Genomic DNA, 23,105 nt, shown 5'->3' with positions numbered 1-23,105 from the left:
AAGAAAAAAGACCAAAACTCAAAATCTTAACTTTGACCTATGAACCATATTGCATGAAAATGAGGTCAAGGTCAGATGACACTTGCCAGCTAGACATTTACACCTTACAATCATTCCATACACCAAATATAGTAAACATATTGCATAAAGTATAAGATAAACAGACCAAAACACTAAAAACTTAACTATAACCACTGAACCATGAAAATGAGGTCAAGGTCATATGACACCTGCCAGTTGGACATGTACACCTTACAGTCGTTCCATACACCGAATATACTAGACCTATTGCTTATAGTATCTGAGATATGGACTTGACCACCAAAACTTAACCTTGTTCACTGATCCATGAAATGAGGTTGAGGTCAAGTGAAAACTGTCTGACAGGCATGAGGACCTTGCAAGGTACGCACATACCAAATACAGTTATCCTATTACTTATAATAAGAGATAATTTAACATTACAAAACATCTTAACTTTTTTTTTCAAGTAGTCACAGTTTTTGAACCATGAAAAAGAGGTCAAGGACATTGGACATGTGACTGACAGAAAGTTCGTAACATGAGGCATCTATATACAAAGTATGAAGCATCCAGGCTTTCCACCTTCTAAAATATATAGCTTTTAAGAAGTTAGCTAACGTGGCCGCCGCTGGATCACTATCCCTATGTCGAGCTTTCTGCAACAAAAGTTAAGGCGTAACAAAAAATCTTAACTTTTTTTTCAAGTAGTCACTGAACCATGAAAATGATGTCAATGACATTGGACATGTGCCTGACCCAAAATTCGTAACATGAGGCATGTATATATAAAGTATGAAGCATCCAGGTCTTCCACCTTCTAAAATATTATGCTTTTAAAAATTTAGCTAACGCCGCCACCGTATCACTATCCCTATGTCAAGCTTTCTGCGACTAAAGTCGCAGGCTCAACAAAACATAGCAAGAAGCAGAAATTACAATAGGCTACATGGAATATGTTTATTTGCACAATATGTCTATATTAAAATCACTTAAATTAATGAATTGCATTGATCAAAGAAAATATGTACCATGTATAATCATTACATCGGATGTGACCTTGAGAAGTGTTATGTTGCAGCAGAAATTTCTTGCGTTTTTTACCATTAGCCAAACGTATTTCGTATAAAAACGCAGATTTCATATTGAAAATAAAGTTCCTTATCCCTTCACAATGTTATAAAGAAATTTCTTCAATGGAAATATTTATTTAAAAATACATAGAAAAAAGATATATGAAAATGTTATGTTGTAAGAAATGAATACAGAAAATTTGTGTTAATGCATGCAGAAGAATATCTAGAAATATGATCTGCTATATATATATTAAACTGTTATATAATATAAATATCAATATAAGATATAGAGAAAAAATAGCAAAATCAATATCAGGAGGGATGATATTGGTCGAGGTAATACAGCATGTGATATGGATTTTGCCATGTTTTATACGCTTTATCATATATTTAAATAGGAGAGTATATAGGAACTGCTTACTGATCCAAAGCACCTGGGTTACCTTCAGATTTATTTTTGCCTTGTTTAAACAGCTTATCATATATAGAAACTGCTTAATTATTCATCCGAGCACCTGGGTTTACTTACAATTTACGTCCTGTGGTCCATAGAAATATTTTGTTTATTGTGTGTTTTTTGTTGTTTATTTGTGTTTTGTTTTCATTAAGTTTTTTTGTCCTACTGTAGTATTGTTGTACTATATAAAACACATTCTGAATAAAACTTACAAATCCAACAAGAATGTGTCCAAAGTACACGGATGCCCCACTCCCACTATCATTTTCCATAATCAATGGACCGTGAAATTGGATAAAAAATATAATAAGGCATTAAAATTAGAAAGATAATATCATAGGGAACATGTGTACTAAGTTTCAAGTTGATTGGACTTCAACTTCATCAAAAACTACCTTGACCAAAAACTTTAACCTGAAACATGCACTTTCATTTTCTATGTTCAGTGGACCGTGAAATTGGGGTCAAAAGTATAATTTGGCTTTAAAATTAAAAAGATCATATCATAAGGAACATGTGTACTAAGTTTCTAGTTGATGTAACTTTAACTTCATCAAAAACTACCTTGACCAAAAACTTTAACCTGAATTTCGCACTATCATTTTCTATGTTCAGTGGACCATGAAATTGGGGTCAAAACTATAATTTGGCATTAAAATTAGAAAGATCATATCATGGAGAACATGTGTACTAAGTTTGAAGTTGATTGGACTTCAACTTCATCAAAAACTACCTTGACCAAAAACTTTAACCTGAAACATGCACTTTCATTTTCTATGTTCAGTGGACCATGAAATTGGGGTCAAAAGTTTAATTTGGCTTTAAAATTAGAAAGATCATATCATAAGGAACATGTGTACTAAGTTTCAAGTTGATTGGACTTCAACTTCATCAAAAACTACCTTGACCAAAAACTTTAACCTGAAGCAGGACAGACGGACGAACAGACGAACGAACGAACGAACAGACGCACAGACCAGAAAACATAATGCCCCTCTACTATCGTAGGTGGGGTATAAAAATAGTAACAATAAATCAACAATAAATAACAAATATACTGTCATTAACAAATGTAAGACTGGTAAGTAAAATGTGCACTTTTGAAATATCAAAATTCAAAGTGTACCCCTCTTGAACCCCATACATAGTTTTTTATGATTTCATTTCGTGTGCCAGAAAATATGAGACCTCGACATCTGTGATGTCACATGCCAAACAATGGCATTATTCAAACAAGAGGCTCTCAAGAATCGCTCATCTGTAATTTTTTGCTTAAATCTGTCATCAATGACTATATATATTTTCAATATATATTAATGTTTGGCTTATAAATTCCATTTGAATGTTCTTTGTATCTGTCATATTTTCTTCAAAAGCAAAAAAAAGGCATTTTGCCCCTATGTTCTATTTTAGCCATAGTTGCTTTGTTTCTTGACATATAAGTAAAATTAAAATACAAAATTGATACTAGATACTCTGAAACTCATCCAGTCCAAGTTTGGCTGAAATTGATTCTGCAGCTTCAAAGATAAGGTCACAGTCTCAATTCAAATTTGCAATTGAGTTTTCAACCATAATGTAACCCTGGAGTCTGTTGGATAATACTTTACACTGCTTTAAAATTGTTTTAATTGTCCATTAACCAGAAAACCCTAGTTTTCCCCTTTTTTGCCCCAAATTCCTAAATGGTTTGAGCCCCAAAAGTCAATCCTAACATTCCCTTTGTGGTATGGAAACTTGTTGTATAGAGATTCATACACTTAAACACAATTTATTGTTATGTTCCAGACCATATGAGTATTTGGACCATAGGCATATTGTCATGACCATATAGGTATATACTCATATCGTCCGACCATACATGTATGGTCCGACCGTATGCGTATGGTCAGGGTAATTAACACTCTGTTACAGTTTACTTTTAATACATCTAAACTCTTCATATGGTATGACTGTACATTACAAAGACGCTATCATATAGGTAATTCTATTATTAACATAATAAAAAGATTAGCTAAATAATAAAAATTAGAAGTTTCACATAGTTAACTTTACTTACTTGTCAAAACTATAATAAACACATTTAATAACGATGGTCATTACCAATTTGTTATTACGAGTGAATGGTAATATGTCGACTTTAAAAAATAATTTGCAAAATCACTATAGAAAGTAACATAGTTTATTTAAGTTGTCTCGTGAATATGGTGTATTGCAGTCATTTTACGATATTTCAAATCCAGAGCTTCTTAAAAACACAGAAGACATATCAGAATGGCCCAAGACCTCGGTATCACTGTACGCAGCTACAAACTAGAGGCTCTAAAGAGCCTGTGTCGCTCACCTTGTTCTATGTGAATATTAAACAAAGCCAAAGGACACACTGTCAGATGGATTCAAGACAAAATTGTGGTTTGGTGATGGTGATTTGCTTGTAGATCTTACTTTGCTGAACATTCTTGCTGCTTACAATCATCTTTATCTATAATGAACTTGGCCCAGTAGTTACAGTGGAAAATGTTTGTAAAATTTTACAAATTTTGTGAAAATTGTTAAAAAATGACTATATAAAGGGCAATAACTCCTTAGGGGGTCAATTGACCATTTTGGTCATGTTGGCATCTTTTCAGGTCTTACTTTGCTATACATTATTGTTGTTTACAGTTTATCTCTATCTATAATAATATTCAAGATAATAACCAAAAACAGCAAAATATCCTTAAAATTACCAATTCAGGGGCAGCAACCCAACAAAGGGTTGTCCGATTGGTCTGTAAATTTCAGGGCAGATAGATCTTGACCTGATTAACAATTTTACACATGTCAGATTTGCTCTAAATGCTTTGGTTTTTGAGTTATAACCCAAAAACTGCATTTTACCCCTTTGTTCTATTTTAGCCGTGGCGGCCATCTTGGTTGGAAGACCGAGTCATCGGACATATTTTTTTAACTAGATACCCCAAAGATGATTGTGGCCAAGTTTGGATTAATTTGGCCCAGTAGTTTCAGAGGAGAAGATTTTTGTAAAAGATTACTAAGATTTACGAAACATGGTTAAAAATTGACTATAAAGGGCAATAACTCCTAAAGGGGTCAACTGTATTTGTAAATCTTACTTTGCTGAACATTATTGCTGTTTACAGTTTATCTCTATCTATAATAATGTTCAAGATAATAACCAAAAACAGCAAAATTTCCTTAAAATTACCAATTCAGGGGCAGCAACCCAACAACAGGTTGTCCTATTCATCTGAAAATTTCAGGGCAGATATAGATGTTGACCTGATGAAGAATTTTACCGCATGTCAGATTTGCTCTAAATGCATTGGTTTTTGAGTTATAAGCAAAAATCTGCATTTTACCCCTATGTTCTTTTTTTAGCCATGGCGGCCATCTTGGTTGGTTGGCCGGGTCACCAGACACATTTTTTAAACTAAATACCCCAATGATGATTGTGGCCAAGTTTGGTTTAATTTGGCCCAGTAGTTTCAGAGGAGAAGATTTTTGTAAAAGTTAACGACAACGGACGACGCCGGACGCCGGACGCAAAGTGATGGGAAAAGCTCACTTGGCCCTTAGGGCCAGGTGAGCTAAAAAGCTAGCTTTTCACTCGCAAAAAAAAGGTGTAAATGAAAAGGATCGTGCACAACCAAGACTTGCAAATTTAAAAAAGCTATGATACCATGTGGAAGTAAATGTCACCCCAAGTCTACATGCAAGAATGTAATTAGTGACGAAAACGAACTATGGCATCATAAATATTCAATTTTTACGTAGTGTTTGAATTATAAGTGTCGCTCACCTTGGTCTATGTGCATATTAAACAATAGACACAGATAAATTCATGACATAATTGTGTTTTGGTGATGGTGATGTGTTTGTAGATCTTACTTTACTGAACATTGTGTGCTACAATTATCTCTATCTATTATGAACTTGGCCCAGTAATTACAGTGGAAAATATTTTCTAAAAATTTACAAAAATTTATGAAAAATGCTAAAAATTAACTATAAAGGGCAATAACTCCTTAAGGGGTCAATTGACTATTTTGGTCATGAAAACTTATTTGTCGATCTTGTTTTGCTGACTATTATTGCTGTTTACAGTTCATCTCTCTATAATAATATTCAAGATAATAACCAAAAACAGCAAAAATTCCCTAAAATTACCAATTCAGGGGCAGCAACCCAACAACAGGTTGTTGGATTCATCTGAAAATTTAAGGGAAGAAAGATCTTAACTTGATAAACAATTTTACTCATGTCAGATTTGCTCTAAATGCTTTGGTTTTTGAGTTATAACCCAAAAACTGCATTTTACCCCTATGTTCTATTTTTAGCCATGGCGGCCATCTCGGTTAATTGGCCTGGTCACGCCACACATTTTTTAAACTAGATACCCCAATGATGATTGTGGCCAAGTTTGGTTTAATTTGGCACAGTAGTTTCAGAGGAGAAGATTTTTGTAAAAGATAACTGAGATTTACGAAAAATGGTTAAAATTTGACTATAAAGGGCAATAACTCCTTAAGGGGTCCACTGACGATTTCGTTCGTGTTGACATATTTGTAAATCTTACTTTGCTGAACATTATTGCTGTTTACAGTTTATCTCTATCTATAATAATATTCAAGATAATAACCAAAAACAGCAAAATTTCCTTAAAAATACCAATTCAGGGGCAGCAACCCAACAACAGGTTGTCTGATTCATCTGAAAATTTCAGAACAGATAGATCTTGACCTGATAAACACTTTTAACACTGTCAGATTTGCTATAAATGCTTTGGTTTTTGAGTTATAAGCCAAAAACTGCATTTTACCCCTATGTTCTATTTTTAGCCATGGCAGCCATCTTGGTTGATTGGCCGGGTTACGCCACACATTTTTTAAAACTAGATACCCCAAAGATGATTGTGAACAAGTTTGGATTAATTTGGCCAAGTAGTTTTAGAGGAGAAGATTTTTGTAATAGATTTCTAAGATTTACGAAAAACGGTTAAAAATTTACTATAAAGGTCAATAACTCCTAAAGGGGTCAACTGACCATTTTGGTCATGCTGACTTATTTGTAAATCTAACTTTGCTGAACATAATGGCTGTTTACAGTTTATCTCTATCTATAATAATATTCAAGATAATAACCAAAAACAGCAAAATTTCCTTAAAAATACCAATTCAGGGGTTGGCCGGGTCACGTTACATATTTTTTAAACTAGATACCCCAATGATGATTGTGGCCAAGTTTGGTTTAATTTGGCCCAGTAGTTTCAGAGGAGAAGATTTTTGTAAAAGTTAAAGACGACGGACGACGACGACGATGGACGCCGGACGCCGGACGCCAAGTGATGGGAAAAGCTCACTTGGCCCTTCGGGCCAGGTGAGCTAAAAATAATACATTTATTGTCATGTAACCATCAGTTTTTTTAGAAAAAGTTTTTATATTATTGAAACTTTTTATAATGTAATTTAAAAAAAAAAATACTCATATGGTCCGGCCCGTTAATAACCAAATGAGAATTATGCTCAAATGGTCCAATCATCATATGAGTGTACGCATATGGTCATGACCATACGTGTAGGGTCCAAATACTCATATGGTCCAGAACAGTTTTATTCCATTTACTTAAACTGAAGTGATTGTCGGGAAAACCGACTGTTTTTGGACGATATGATACCAATATACGACCGCCAATTTTTTTTGCGTTCATATAAAAATGTCTTACCAGGCAATAGCCTCCAAGACAAAAGCGGCTAATTGTAAGAACATTACAGATGTAAGCCATCTAAAATCAGAAATTAAAAATGAAATAAATGATTTCCATAAAGATTTATATAAAAGTAAAGAATAAGAAAATTGACAAAAGTAGCTAACTTTTTCTGTATAAAAACTTTAAAAAACCTTCACTTGAAGCAAATTTTTACTTATTGTTTAATTTTTCTATTAGGAATATCTTAACTAAACTTTGTGTAAGTGAAATGCGAAGGTCATGAAATAAAAATTTGTTGTTGCATTAACCTACATTCATTGAGAACAAAGACTGTGTAAAACCTGCAAAGTCATCAAAGGTGAATTTCATTTTATTTTCAATTGCAAAGTAAACGAAAATATCAGACAAAATTTATATAATGATATACATTTCTACATTTACATGATGAACATTTTATTCATTTCCCTGATGATAAAAAATTATTTTGTTTATCAAACCCACTTCATTTTGACATGTTAGAATTATTGGCTTCTTTATTAAAAGATCATTAGAACTGAGGACAGAGGTCTTCTTGTAACATGGATATTGTAATATTATAAATTTATCACTTTTTGTGACTATTTGATTAAATTTCGTATCCTTTTTTTTTTTACTTTGTTGTTAATTGATTGTTAAAACTTGTATTGCCACAAACATTGTAAATGTTTTAAATGACAATTAATAAATTATAAATTAATCTAACAAATTCTTCAAAACTACAGACATGAAATGTTTACTGGAAACAAAAGTGCACACACTGAAATGTCTTGCCTTCTTTACTAACCATTGATATTATGTTGAAAGTCCTAAATAAAAAGCTTTATTACAACTATCACATAAGGCCACACCAATTTGATTCCTTGTTCAACGGACCCCGCCCGCACCTATTTTTTTCAAAACAGAATTTTTTATTTTTTTTTATATTTCCGCTTCAAGCATCCGGAAATGTAATCATGTCCATTTCCTGTACCTTTTTTTTGTAAATATTATAAAAAGATACCAACCATTGTTTTTAAAATCACAGTCTAACCTGTATATATATAACGATTTAAAACATAAAAGCACCCCACCACACTTTGTAAATATCTGTGAGAATATTTGTTTCAGCATGAAACCTATTTATCCAAAGCGGGAGTGCTCCGATATAAATTTATAACAGCGGAAATACCTGTAAAGAACAATAAATTGGTTACTTTCCCCCTTACTTATATTCCCTATCAAAAAATGTTCGTTGTTAGAATAAAGTACAAAGAACTTCTGAAGGATTTGCCTTCAACTGCAATTATATTGTATGCTGGCGAAACAAAACTATCCATAGCCGCTGCATGTTTATGCACATGTCCTAATTGATTGAGGGGCCTGTCGTTCAGCAGTTATCGTTTGTTGATGTTGTTCATTGGTATTTTCCCGTTTGGATATACATGATATATAAATTAGATCGTTAGTTTTCCTGTTCGAATTGTGTACGCTAATAATTTTGGGGTCCTTTATAGCCTGCTGTCTTTGGTCTGTATCAAAGCCCTGTGTAAAAAGCCGTACTTTGACTTGTGTTTGTTATTATCAGGTTGAGAACAATCCTCCCTCAGACAAGGGGTCATTTTACTGATGTAGAAAAGAAAATAGAAATACCAAGGATTTGTATAGTTCGTCAAATTTTGTAAAATTTTGTACTCAAAAAGAGGAGAGTTACATCATATTTAAAACAACTTTTTCTAAAAGAGGGGTCCACTTATTTTGAATAATATTAAACTGTTTAAGTAAATGTGTTAACATGGTTAAAGTCCAGGAATATTACAAAATTCTTGGACATGTTTTGATCATTTAATACCAGATAAATATATAGTTCTTTGAGAAAATATGAGCCCTTTTGTACAAGCAAATATATTATAACTTATATTAATCCCTCATAAAACATGTAAAAGGGATATTTATAACATTAAGGGGTTGTCCCCAAACTGATTATGACTTGGATGGAGAATTGTCTCATTGTCAGTCACACATACATTGTACACCAGATTTAATTATTTCTTGGTGAACAGGGAAAAAAAACTTCAGAAATTAAAGAAATGTCAAAGTACAAGAGATAAATCAATCTTTAATATTGTCAAAACCTACTATTTTATGTTTACAAAAAAAAATTATAATCTCGCCTTTACTTTTCAAGCTTCGCCTCAAAAATTTGCAATTTTAAATATTTTTTTATAAAAATTTTCAAATTGCTCGCTCGCCCCAAATTTTGGAGTTCAAAAATCTGTTGAACAAGAAATCAAATTGGTGTGGCCTAAACTTTAATAACATGATCCAGCAATGAGTTAAAGGTCATAATAAACCAAATGAGAAATACATGTAATCTTACAACCATTCAATACACTAAATATAGTTGACATATTGCTTATAGTTTCTAAGAAACAGACTTAACCAAGAAAACAAAACACTGACTAACTAACCATGAAAATGAGGTCAAGGTCAGATGAGCCAGGCCAAGCAGACATATACAGCTGACATCCCTCTATACACTAATTATAGTTGACCTATTGCTTCTAGTTTAAGAAAAATTGACTAAACACAAAAACTTAACACTGAGCAATGAACCGTGAAAATGATGTCATGGTCAAATAAAACTTGTGAGACTGACATGTACATGATGTACATGTATCATAAAATATTTCCATACACCAAATATAGTAGACCTATTGCATATACATGTAGTATAAGAAATAAAATATGGAATGTGTCCATAGGGACACAGATGATTCCCACACTTGCAAATAACGTTATAAAAGTATGTAACAGTAACAGATGGACAAGGGTAAAACTTAATGCCCCCTCTACTACAACATGGGCATAAATAAGACCAAAACACAAAAAAACTTAACATTGACCACTGAACCATGAAAATGAGATCAAGGTCAGATGACACCTGCCAGTTGGACATGTACACCTTACAATCGTTCTATACACTAAATATACCAGACCTATTGCTTATAGTATCTGAGATATGGACTTGCCAACCAAAACTTAACCTTGTTCACTGATCCATGAAATGAGGTCAAGGTCAAGTGAAAACTGTCTGACGAGCATGAGGACCTTGCAAGGTATGCACATACCAAATATAGATATCCTATTACTTATAATAAGAGAGAAATTAACATTAAAATAAATTGTTTCGACGAGAACAGCTGGATACGACCGCAGAGGATCAATACTGAACAGTTGGGACAAAAATGCAGGTCTGAATTTGGATTGTAATTAAATATTTGACACATAATAGGTTTCGGACACAGAATTACTGCAGTCAAAGAACTTAGAATTTGTTATATGATTTGAATTTATATATTTTTTGCTTTTGTGCAATTCACTAGGGTATTGTGAATTGACCCCCCCCCCCCCCAAATAAAAAAGGTTAACCTCCCCCTTTGTAGCTTTTGTGCAATAGACTATGCTGTTTCAAATTGACCTCCCCAAACCCACCCCTAAAAAAATGTTTACCCTCTTTTATGCATTTGTGCAATACACTATGCTGATGTGAATTGACCTCCCACAATTGACGACATAATAGCATCATATGACGCAAAAAAATTTTGCAGCCATATAAAAACCCTTTTTATTCAAGTAGTCAATGAACCATGAAAATGGGGTCAAGGATATTGGCCATGTGACAGACAGAATCTTTGTCACATAAGGCATCTATATACAAAGTATGAAGCATCCACCTTCTAAAATATAAAGCTCCAAAGACGTCTGCCTTCCCCTACAGAAAAAAAAAAGTTGAGGGTCAGTTGATGGCCATGTGGCGGACAGTTGAGGGCTAGCTGTTATAAGCAAACTAGTTGAGGGCTAGGTGTTGAGCATCTTAGCTCAACTGAAACCTGGCCAAGCACTGTATGTTTGATAGATGTCGCTTAACTGGCCCTCAACTGAAGCTGGCCATTAAGTTGAGGAAAAGTTGAGCAAATGATCTTTGGTTTTCATATAGTTGAGCAAAAGTTGAGCAATTAGAAATATGACCTGGTGATGTAAATGTTATGTGCCATCTGGGGTTTTTTTCTGTGTATAGTGCAAACAGACAGGCAAAATTAAGGGAAACACATGTTTTTATACTTTTTTGTGTATTTTGTATTAACTATAACTTTAACATAAAGATAAAAAAAAAAAAGTATTTCTTTTACTATAATTATAACTAGATATCATTGAGATGGGAGCCATCTCTGTGGGCCCTGCTGTGAATAATGTGCATTAAAAAATTGTATAGGACATGGGTTTGTCAACTGAAATCAAAGTTTTTGACCTTGACCTTTGACCTAGGAAGTTGTAAATAAATTATGACACACCCTTTGGTGTTGGTTTATAAACATGTCAAGTATAAACTTTGAAATGATAACGGTTCTCAAGATATAGAGCGGACACGATCTTTACCATAGGACATGGGGTTGTCAACTGAAACCAAAGTTTTTTACCTTGACCTTTCACCTAGGAATTTGCACATAAATTATGACACACCCTTTGATGTTGGTTTATATACATGTCAAGTATAAACTTTGAAATGATAACGGTTCTCAAGGTATAGAGTGGACACAATCTTTACCATAGGACATGGGGTTGTCAACTGAAACCAAAGTTTTTGACCTTGACCTTTGACCTAGGAAGTTGTACATACATTATGACATACCCTCTGATATTGGTTTATATACATTTCAGGTATAAACTTCAAAATGATAACGGTTCTCAAGATATATAGCGGACACAATCTTTACCATAGGACATGGGGTTGTCAACTGAAACCAAAGTTTTTGACCTTGAACTTTACCCTAGGCAGTCGTTCATAAATTATGACACACCCTCTGGTGTTGGTTCATATACATGTCAAGTATAAACTTTGAAATCATAACGGTTCTCAAGATATAGAGCGGACACGATCTTCACCACAGGACACAGGGTTGTCAACTGAAACCAAAGTTTTTTTACCTTGACCTTTGACCTAGGAAGTTGCACATACATCATGACACGCCCTCTGGTGGTGGTTAATAAACATGTAAAGTATAAAGTATGAAATCGTAATGGTTCTCTAGATATGGAGCGGACACAAAAGTGTTACGGACGGATGGACGGACGGACAGACTGATCACTATAGGGTACCCGCCTAAAGGCGGGGCCCTAATAAGATATATCAAATATTCAAGATTTAGGTAATTAACAGTTATTATTAGGAGCAAATCTGAGAGTGATCACACTGTCACAATACCCTAAACAACCTCAAACATTTTAAATTTGAACTGGGTTTGAGCATGCACACGGCAAGTTTTAGAGATGTCTTCTGGCATTCATGAATAGAATATGAATTTTACAATGGATGTAGATAAAAAAAGTTACAAATAACTGTATTGACATTGAATAGTGCAGTGTTATTTTCTGATGACATGACTCCTGGATTTAAGAATATTGATGTTTTAACACATATTTCTGGAAACATCTTTTGGTTCGTACATTGGATTAGAATTTCCACCGTATATATGCTCTTTTAGTTCAAAATAGTGATATTCAAAGTGTCTTCTTAACTTTTCAGAGTGGTGAAAAAATTGAGACAATATATTTATGCATTAATTTATATACATGTATTATCAAAATGTGTAAGACAGGAGACATATTTATTTTATTATTAAGAAAATTTGTTTTAGAAAGTATTACTAATAAAATAAGAATATTTAATATAATGTATTTGGTATTAAACTAGAGATCTATTTTTATTTACTACACAACTTTTAAAAAGCAAGAATAAAGCATTCATGTAGTCCAGACCAAACAGCAAGCTATAAATAACCTCAAAATTACTAGTGTAAACAGTTCAAACAGGAATTTTATTAACCAACGATCTAATCTATATACGAAAGAAGAAATACCTATGAACCACATCACCAACAAATGACAACTGCTGAACAACAGGATCCTGACTCAGGACAGGTGCAAAGACATATAGCGGGTTTGGATAGTTTTGTTCCACCGGCAAATAATATTGCAGTTGAAGGTTACACTTCTCCTTCAGAAGTTCTGCATACTTTATTCTAACAACGAAAATCAGCTTGTTATTGATTGGGAATGTAAGTAAGTGGGAAGGAAACCAATGTCAATATATATCTTTTAAATATTTACAAAAAAAACTGTGCAGGAAAGAGACACTATACTTTTCTGGATGCCAGAAGCGTAAATATAAAAAATAAAAAAATTAAATCAATTTAAATTAAATAAAATATGTATGGGCGGGTCAATCAAACAAGGAATTAAATAGTTGTGGCCTGAGGTAAAAATAAATAATTTGAATTCCCCAAAAAGCACAAATAAGGGCCAACAATCTAAGACCCTCATGAGTAGTCAAGGTCTTTAAAAACCATCCTGATTGAGGATTGGGTGCTCACAATTATTTTTAACTCAGTCACATTCTTTATGTGACTGTCCCAAGTCTTCAAAAGTTGATAGTCTGCTCATTTTGTAGGAGGACGATGTTTACTGTTTTTATTTTTCATGTCAAATTTCATTAATTTGTAACATCTTACAGAATAGCAATGCAAGTCATTATATCTTTTACTAACTGATAAAGTATGTTTTAAAAAATATATATATTGTATATCAAACCAAATTTGGTCCATAATCTACATGTGATCTACTGTAACACACATCATCAATTAGAGTATCAATTCCAGTTCTTACCTGATGTCCTGATCATTTGTTTCTTCATTCACACTGCTTTCATCTAATAACACTGACACTTTAATATGACTGGCTGCCAAAAATTCTGCATACTGACGAGCATTTTCCTGGTCCCCATTATTAATGGCTGCTTGCAACAGTTGTGTATACTGCTTCAATTGATTTTGCTCTTGCCTTGCTTTCATTCTAAGGTTTTCAGCACATACACATAAAAGATTGTTTTCCTCTAAAAGGTTTGATTTTGTTTCAGCAGTGCATTCAAAATCAATATCTGTAAAGTTGAAACCCTCACAAAAGTCAAGATTTCTAGAACTTTTATCCTTGTCAATATTTTTACTATTTTCAGTATTTATGTCTATTTCTGTAATTCTTAAACTTTGTAAGAATCCCAAATTTTCTTCCTGATCAGACAAATGTTTGCAAGTTGGCTTGATGCCTTTAATTGTTTCTCTACCACCAATATCTGATGTAGTAACTACTGTCCAAGATTGATCATCAATTGATTTTAGAAGAGACCGACCAGATGGAGGTTCAGATAATGAACCATATATTTCTTTGTAGTATTTTTTCTCAGGGATCTTTTTATCAAATGATGCAGAACATGTGATCTTGTTTCTTTCCAGTACTTCTTCTAACCCAGTTACTCTTGTAAATTGTGAATTAGGTGTGTATGGTTTTGGCAAAAAAGGAGGGGCCGTGTATAAGTTTAATGGTGAATTTTTTGAACTGCTTGAATAAGTAGAAAAGGCACTGTTTCCACTTTCTGCTGAGCCTATTTCTTTTAAGCAGTCGTCTTCTTTGTAAACTGTCTGAATAAACTCTTTCTGTTCTTTTTGTTTAAATCCCACTAAAATATATTCTGAAATGAAAAAAATATAATCAAAGCACCATGCGAACAAGCCAATTTGATGGATTTTAAAAGGCAATATATATCCACAAATAGATATAGGAAGATGTGGTGTGAGTGCCAATGAGACAACTCTCCATCCAAATAACAATTTATAAAAGTAAACCATTATAGGTCAATGTACGGCCTATTGTCATTATTACTTTACATCATATCTTTGTATTGCAAGGGATATACACGCAACTTCATCAATTGTCGGCGCTGATTTAAAAAAAATCTTACTCAAATAATAGAACAAAGTTCCAAAGCCCCCGAATTACACATATTTTATCTATCTGCAGTACACGGACAATAACTAACAAGAGGCTGTCAGAGTGACAGTTTTTCCTGCAGAGGTCGAACCCTGAACAGTTGAGCAAGTATGGTCACAACATTTAGACTTAAAACAGCTCTTTATTGGGACATATATATAGTGATTGAATATTTGACACAGCATAGGTTTTTGACACAAAAAGAATCATGTAAATATGATGAAAGAACTGAAAAATTTGAAATTTGACGTTTACCTATTATGGTCTAATATCAAAGAACCCCTAGAATTAATTTGTTGATGAATTACTTATTAATTACTTCATTTCCTGTTCAAAGGGAAATAAGTCAAATCAATATAATAACAACAAAAAAATAGTTCTCTAAAATTAGATATGATTTAACTACTAAAAATAGTTCTCTAAAACTATAGATTAGGCATTTTACCTAATTTCAAATTATTGTTAATCCTTTTTTATTGTCCATAAACATCTTTGAATCTAGATTCTGAGCAAATATGTAATAATAGCATGTGGGCTGACCATGCTCCAAATCAAAAATCTAAATACCACTTAGTTAAACATCAGTCTGGACTATTTGGACCTAAAAGTGGACCTATTTGAAGACAGGCCTCAACATTAAAAGAAATCTTAAAATACAACTACATTCAGCCTATCAAGAAACATAAATAATTCATTTTTTAAAGAAATCAAACACCTCATATGAGCTCATTTCAAAAACAGGCCTTAAATCCAAAATATTAAATACCTTTAATCAGATTCATCAAATTAAAGCCACCAAATAATTCTAGATTTTTTAACAAGAGTTCGCACGCTGGAATGTATTGCCTTCTTTACTAATCATTGATATTATGTTGATAGTCCTAAATATAAAGCTTTATTATAAATGTCACATGAACTTAACATTAACCAAGAAAATTAAACATTGACCAATGAACCATGAAAATCAGGTTACGGTCAGATGAACCATTACAGGCGGACATGTAGAACTAACAATTCTTCCACACAACAAATATAGTTGACCTATTGCTTCTAGTTTAAGAAAAACAGATCAAAACACAAAAACTTAACACTGAGAAATGAACCGTGAAAATGAAGTCAACGTCAAATAAAACCTGCATGACTGACATTTAGATCATAAAATATTTCATTACACCAAATTTAGTCAACCTAATACATATAGCATTAGAAAAGAAAAAAAAACCCTCAAAAACTTAACTTTGGCCACTGAACCATGAAAATGAGGTCAATGTCAGATGACACCGGCCAGATAGACATGTTCACCTAACAATCATACCATACACCAAATATAGTAGACCTATTGCATACAGTATAAAATTAAAAAAACAGACCAAAACACAACAACTTAACTATATCCACTGAACCATGAAAAAGAGGTCAAGGTCAGATGACACCTATCAGTTTGACATGTTTTCTATGTTGTGATGTTATGCTATTGTTTCAGAAAAAGGGAGAAGGTTTGGATCCATTAAAACGTTTAATACCGCTGTAAATGTTTGCACGTCCTAAGTCAGGAATCTGATGTACAAATCTTGTATATATATGAAAATAGTTTTTGATAGACAATATGAAAATAAGAAAATGTAAAGCTTGAATGAAAAATCATGAAACTGGTATTCACAATGATGGGATCTTGTTTAATGTGATAAATTTTATCATCTATATAACAAATTTTTATAACCAAGTGTTTTATTTTGTTAACTAAAGGAAATTGCCTCTCCAATATTTCGTTGTGAGATTGAGCTCTCATGATACAAAAATATGTCTTGAAAGCAATTTTTTTCCTTGATTGAAAACTTCCAATTTCATATAAGTTTAACCAATATTTTTACATAACTACATTGAAATTCAAATGCAGAAAACATTTAGTTTAAATTTTACTTTAATGGTCGACATAAATATATGAGCTCACTCAATTCAAAATGGAAGTTAAAACCAGATTTCATTTATTGACAAATTGAATAAATTTTGTTTTCCATAAATTCATGTATAATATTTGCTTTCTAATTTTTATTCTTTAATAACTTTGAGCCTTACGGCTCATCAGTACAAACAAGTACATGTACAGTGTATACATATGGCATAATATTACAAACAATATGCTTAGTAAACAACAGGTGACGTCAGAAGTTTCATTAGTACAAAATATTTTTTATTCAAATAAACTGTTTCTTAATTTAAAGAGAAATGTATATACTTTTCTAAGTTACAAAGCTGTTTTGTGTTTTCACCTGACAATACTTATTAATTAGATCAAGTATTAAAAAATTTCAAACAAAATAATGAAAATCAACCACTTTTAACTTTATTGATATTGTTATTAAGACAATAAAAATTTAATACCCAAGCTCACCTATTGTTTGTTAAAAAAAATAGAAGTGGTGATTAACACCTGTAAAAACATTAATGGATGTGTCAATTATGTCCCAACAGACAATAAAACTATACTTAATTAATGTTTCCTTATTTGTTCAGGTTTTTTGTTAATTAGGCAGTTGGTTAAAATTTGTAGAAAAAAATAAAGTTATATCTTTTACATAGAGAAAGGACATGCACTTGTCTGTAATCGCTATTTTATCAAATTACACATGTAACACTGTATTTGTCTATAAATTCTTTAAGATGAATAAGGCTTTTAAAAAAATCACCAAAATTAGCTTTTTTGTGAGGATAAAAAAATATAAAAAAGACTTTGATATTGCAATATACAATGTAATCATAAGTAATCTAAAGTAATCATAATTACTTTAAAGAAAAGTAATCTAATGTAATCGATTACATATGAAAAAGGGTGTAATTGTAATGTAATCGATTACATTTTATTAGCAAAGTAATTGTAATTTAATCGATTACATTTGAAAGTAATCGACCCCATCCCTGGTATGGACACAACATTCAAGCTGGATTCAGCTCTAAATTTGGATTGTGATTAAATAGTTGACACAGCATAGGTTTCTGACACAGAATGAATGTGTTCTAATGAACTTAAATTTTTTGTTTTCTCTTAGAGCAATTCACTATGCTGTTGAATATTAATCCTCTCAAAAAAATGTTTGAAGAAATTTTCTTTTTTATTTATGAAATTTCAAATGAGAAAAATTGAACCCAATTTTTTTAATCACATCCCCCTTTCCCTTATTCCAAAACTAATCTCAATTAAAATTTCTAATGGAGTTTGCAACAATAACTACTCATTTAAATACATCATAAAATATTAAGATGTAAAAAAACTGCTTGTTATCACTGAATGGTAAAGATTATTTTAATTTATCAGTTGGTAGTAAAAAGTGAATATACAGTGTATATTGTATATAACAAAGATTTAAGTTGATTCTGGACAAAGAAAGATAACTCCAATTAAAAAAAAATCTTGCTATTGCACAATATTTTGCAATTAGATATTTCTTGCTTACTATTCTGGACAAAGAAAGATAACTCTAATTAAAAAAAAATTTGCTATTTCACAATATTGTGCAATTAGATATTTCTTGCCATTGCGCAATACTGTGCAATTGAAAAGACTTGCTATTGCACAATACTTAATATAATAATTTTAGATCCTGATTTGGACAAACTTGAAAACTGGGCCCATAATAAAAAATCTAAGTACATTTTTGGATTCAGCATATCAAAGAACCCCAAGATTTCAATTTTTGTTAAAATCAGACTAAGTTTAATTTTGGACCCTTTGGACTTTAGTGTCGACCAATTTGAAAACAGGACCAAAAATGAAGAATCTACATACACAGTTAGATTTGGTATATCAAAGAACCCCATTTATTCAATTTTTGATGAAATCGAACAAAGTTTAATTTTGGACCCCGATTTGGACCAACTTGAAAACTGGGCCAATAATCAAGAATCTAAGTACATTTTTAGATTCAGCATATCAGAGAACCTAACTGATTCATTTTTTGTCAAAATCAAACTAAGTTTAATTTTGGACCCTTTGGACCTTAATGTAGACCAATTTGAAAACGGGACCAAAAGTTAAGAATCTACATACACAGTCATGACAGTTAGATTCGGCATATCAAAGAACCCCAATTATTCAATTTTGATGAAATCAAACAAAGTTTAATTTTGGACCCTTTGGGCCCCTTATTCTGTAGGGACCAAAACTCCCAAAATCAATACCAACCTTCCTTTTATGGTCATAAACCTTGTGTTTAAATTTCATAGATTTCTATTAACTAATACTAACATTATGGTGCGAAAACCAAGAAAAATGCTTATTTGGGTCCCTTTTTGGCCCCTAATTCCTAAACTGTTGGGACCTAAACTCCCAAAATCAATACCAACCTTCCTTTTGTAATCATTACCATTGTGTTGAAATTTCATTGATTTCTATTTACTTAAACTAAAGTTATAGTGCGAAAACCAAGAATAATGCTTATTTGGGCCCTTCTTTGGCCCATAATTCCTAAACTGTTGAAACCAAAACTCCCAAAATCAATCCCAACCGTTCTTTTGTGGTCATAAACCTTGTGTCAAAATGTCATAGATTTCTATTAACTTAAACTAAAGTTATAGTGCGAAAACCAAGAAAATGCTTATTTGGGCCCTTTTTCGCCCCTAATTCCTAAAATGTTGGGACCAAAACTCCCAAAATCAATACCAACCTTCCTTTTGTGGTCATAAACCTTGTGTTAAAATTTCATAGATTTCCATTCACTTTTACTAAAGTTAGAGTGCGAAAACTAAAAGTATTCGGACGACGACGACGACGACGCAGACGACGACGCCAACGTGATAGCAATATACGACGAAAATTTTTTCAAATTTTGCGGTCGTATAAAAATCTAAGTACATTTTTAGATTCAGCATATCAAAAAACCCCAAGGATTCAATTTTTGTTAAAATCAAACTTAGTTTAAATTTGGACACCTTAATGTAGACCAATTTGAAAACAGGACCAAAAATTAAAAATCTACATACACAGTTAGATTCGGCATATCAAAGAACCCCAATTGTTCAATTTTTGACGAAATCAAACAAAGTTCAATTTTGGACCCTTTGGGCCCCTTATTCCTAAACTGTTGGGACCGAAACATCCAAAATCAAACCCAACCTTCCTTTAGTGGTCATAAACCTTGTGTTTAAATTTCATAGATTTCTATTTACTTATACTAAAGTTATGGTGCGAAAACCAAGAATAATGCTTACTTGGGCCCCTTTTTGGCCCCTAATTCCTAAACTATTCAGACCTCAACTCCCAAAATCAATCCCAACCTTCCTTTTGTGGTCATAAACCTTGTGTTTAAATTTCATAGATTTCTATTTACTTAAACTAAAGTTATAGTACGAAAACCAAGAAAATGCTTATTTGGGCCCTTTTTGGCCCCTAATTCCTAAAATGTTGGGACCAAAACTCCCAAAATCAATCCCAACCTTCCTTTTGTGGTCATAAACCTTTTGTTGAAAGGAGTAGGTCCGGTAAGACCCCTTTTTGGCCCAAAAATATAACAGTTTTACAAAATTGTTAAAATGTAAACTTTTAGTTATTTATTGGACAGTTGAATGCTTCTGCTACATAAATATGGGCTGTTTTTACCAATACAATGCACATATATCGGGTTGTAGCATCATTAAGTCATGCTAAATTACTGAAATCTTCAAAATTCTATCATTTTAGTTAAATTTTAGACGGTTGCCTTGTAAAATGAAAGTGGCCGCATTCGTGTTCATCCTTAAAATTGAAATGTGAGTTGAATTTTATGATAATACATAACATATATAAAGTTTGTGGATGAACACGGATGCGGCCACTTTCATTTTTGACAAAAACCATCTGAAAAGTGACGTTTTTTGGCATATTTGAGAGATTTTTCATATTTGAGCTTGAATCGGATCGTTTTTAATGACTTAATCAGTTAAAATCTTTCACTTATACTAATCAAATCAAGTGAAATAGACACTTAAGTCTTTAAAAAGTGGTCAAAATCTTTCGTCAGATGAAACTGAAATTTGAGGCCAAAATGAGTCCTTACCGGACCTACTCCTTTCATAGATTTCTATTCACCTTTACTAAAGTTAGAGTGCGAAAACTAAAAGTATTCGGACGACGACGACGACAACGACGAAGACGCAGGCGACGACGCCAACGTAATACCAATATACCACCAACAAATTTTTAATTTTTGCGGTCGTATTAAAATCTTAACTTTTTTTTCAAGTAGTCACTAGACCCTGAAAAGGAGGTCAAGGACATTAGGCATCCATATACAAAGTATGAAGCATCCAGGTCTTCAACCTTAATTCTAAAATATAAAACTTTTAAGAAGTTAGCTGACGCGCCCGATCACTATCCCTATGTCAAGCTTTCTGCGACAAAAGTCACAGGCTTGACAATAAAACCTAATTAAATTGCTAAAAAGTTAATAAACAATTCATACAAAGAATGGTTTTGGATCCTTTAAACTTGTAATTTGTCAGACGATAATCCATAAAAAATTTCCACTGTTTGGCGGCCACCCACTGTACATCACCAAATCAATAATCAATTTTTACTTAAAAAATTTGGTTAAAAATCAATTATGAAAATTTGAGTCAAATCCGTGGACATGAATGTGGCAGTTAATGTCCCTTTTTTTATAAGAAAGTATATAAGTACACACACATTTATTCAGCAGGAGTTGGTAGCTAGGCAGAATCACGTATTCATTAATGAAAGAAAAATGTTTATGATTAGATATAAAAAGATGTGATTTGAGTGCCAATGAAAAACTTTCCATCCAAGTCACAATTTATCAAAGTAAACCGTTATAGATCAAAGTTAGTTCTTCAACACGTAGCCTTGGCTCACACAGAACAACAAGCTATAAAGGCCTAAACAATAACTAGTGTAAAACCATTCAAATTTCAGACAATAGTGCACACACTGAAATGTCTCGCCTTCTTTACTTATCATTGATATTATGTTGATAGTCCTAAGTATAAAGCGTTATTACAACTGTCACATAAACTTAACATTAAACAAGATAGTTAAACAAAGACCAATGAACCATGACAATGAGGTCAAGGTCAGATGAACCATGCCAGGAAGACGTCACATGTACAGCTAACAATGCTTCCATACAACAAATATAGCTGACCTATTACTTATAGTTTAAGAAAAATAGACCAAACCACAAAAACTTAACTGTCCAATGAACCGTGCAATTGAGGTCATGGTCAAATAAAACCTGCGGGACTGACATATAGATCATAATATATTTCCATACAACAAATATAGCTGACCTTTGGCTTATAATATTAGATAAAAAGATCAAAACTTAAAAACTTAACTTTGACCACAGAACCATGAAAATGAGGTCAAGGTCAGATGACATCTGCCCGCTAGACATGTACACCTTACAATCATTCAATACAACAAATATAGTAGACCTATTGCATAAATTATGAGAAAAAGACCAAAACACAAAAACTTAACTATAACCACTGAACCATGAAAATGAGGTCAAGGTCAGATGACACCTGCCAGTTGGACATGTACACCTTCCAGTCCTTCCATACACCAAATATACTAGCCCTATTGCTTATAGTATCTGAGATATGGACTTGACCACCAAAACTTAACCTTGTTCACTGATCCATGAAATGAGGTCGAGGTCAAGTGAAAACTGTCTGAAGGGCATGAGGACCTTGCAAGGTACGCACATACCAAATATAGTTATCCTATTACTTATAATAAGAGAGAATTCAACGTTACAAAAATTCTGAACTATTTTTTCAAGTGGTCACTGAACCATGAAAATGAGGTCAAGGACATTGGACATGTGACTGACGGAAACTTCGTAACATGAGGCATCTATATACAAAATATGAAGCATCCAGGTCTTCCACCTTCTAAAATATATAGCTTTTAAGAAGTGAGCTAACACCGCCAGCGCCGCCGTAGCCG

The 23,105-nt window shown here is 32.7% G+C and overlaps 1 protein-coding gene across 2 annotated transcripts in view; it reads right to left on the bottom strand.

Moving 5' to 3' along the window:
- Nucleotides 1–23,105, bottom strand: part of LOC139525462 (ranBP-type and C3HC4-type zinc finger-containing protein 1-like) — a 219,007-nt gene that overhangs the window by 155,854 nt on the left and 40,048 nt on the right. For both annotated transcript variants that reach the window (XM_071320813.1, XM_071320814.1), the window contains exon 3: nucleotides 14,006–14,864. In XM_071320813.1, the coding sequence (XP_071176914.1) occupies nucleotides 14,006–14,864 (859 nt within the window). The remainder of the gene's footprint in view (nucleotides 1–14,005; nucleotides 14,865–23,105) is intronic.

Source organism: Mytilus edulis, chromosome 5 (genome assembly GCF_963676685.1).
Source record: "Mytilus edulis chromosome 5, xbMytEdul2.2, whole genome shotgun sequence".
NCBI lineage: Eukaryota > Metazoa > Mollusca > Bivalvia > Mytilida > Mytilidae > Mytilus > Mytilus edulis.
The sequence above is the reverse complement of the archived record's forward strand: the minus strand, read 5'-3'. Positions and strand labels throughout refer to the sequence as shown.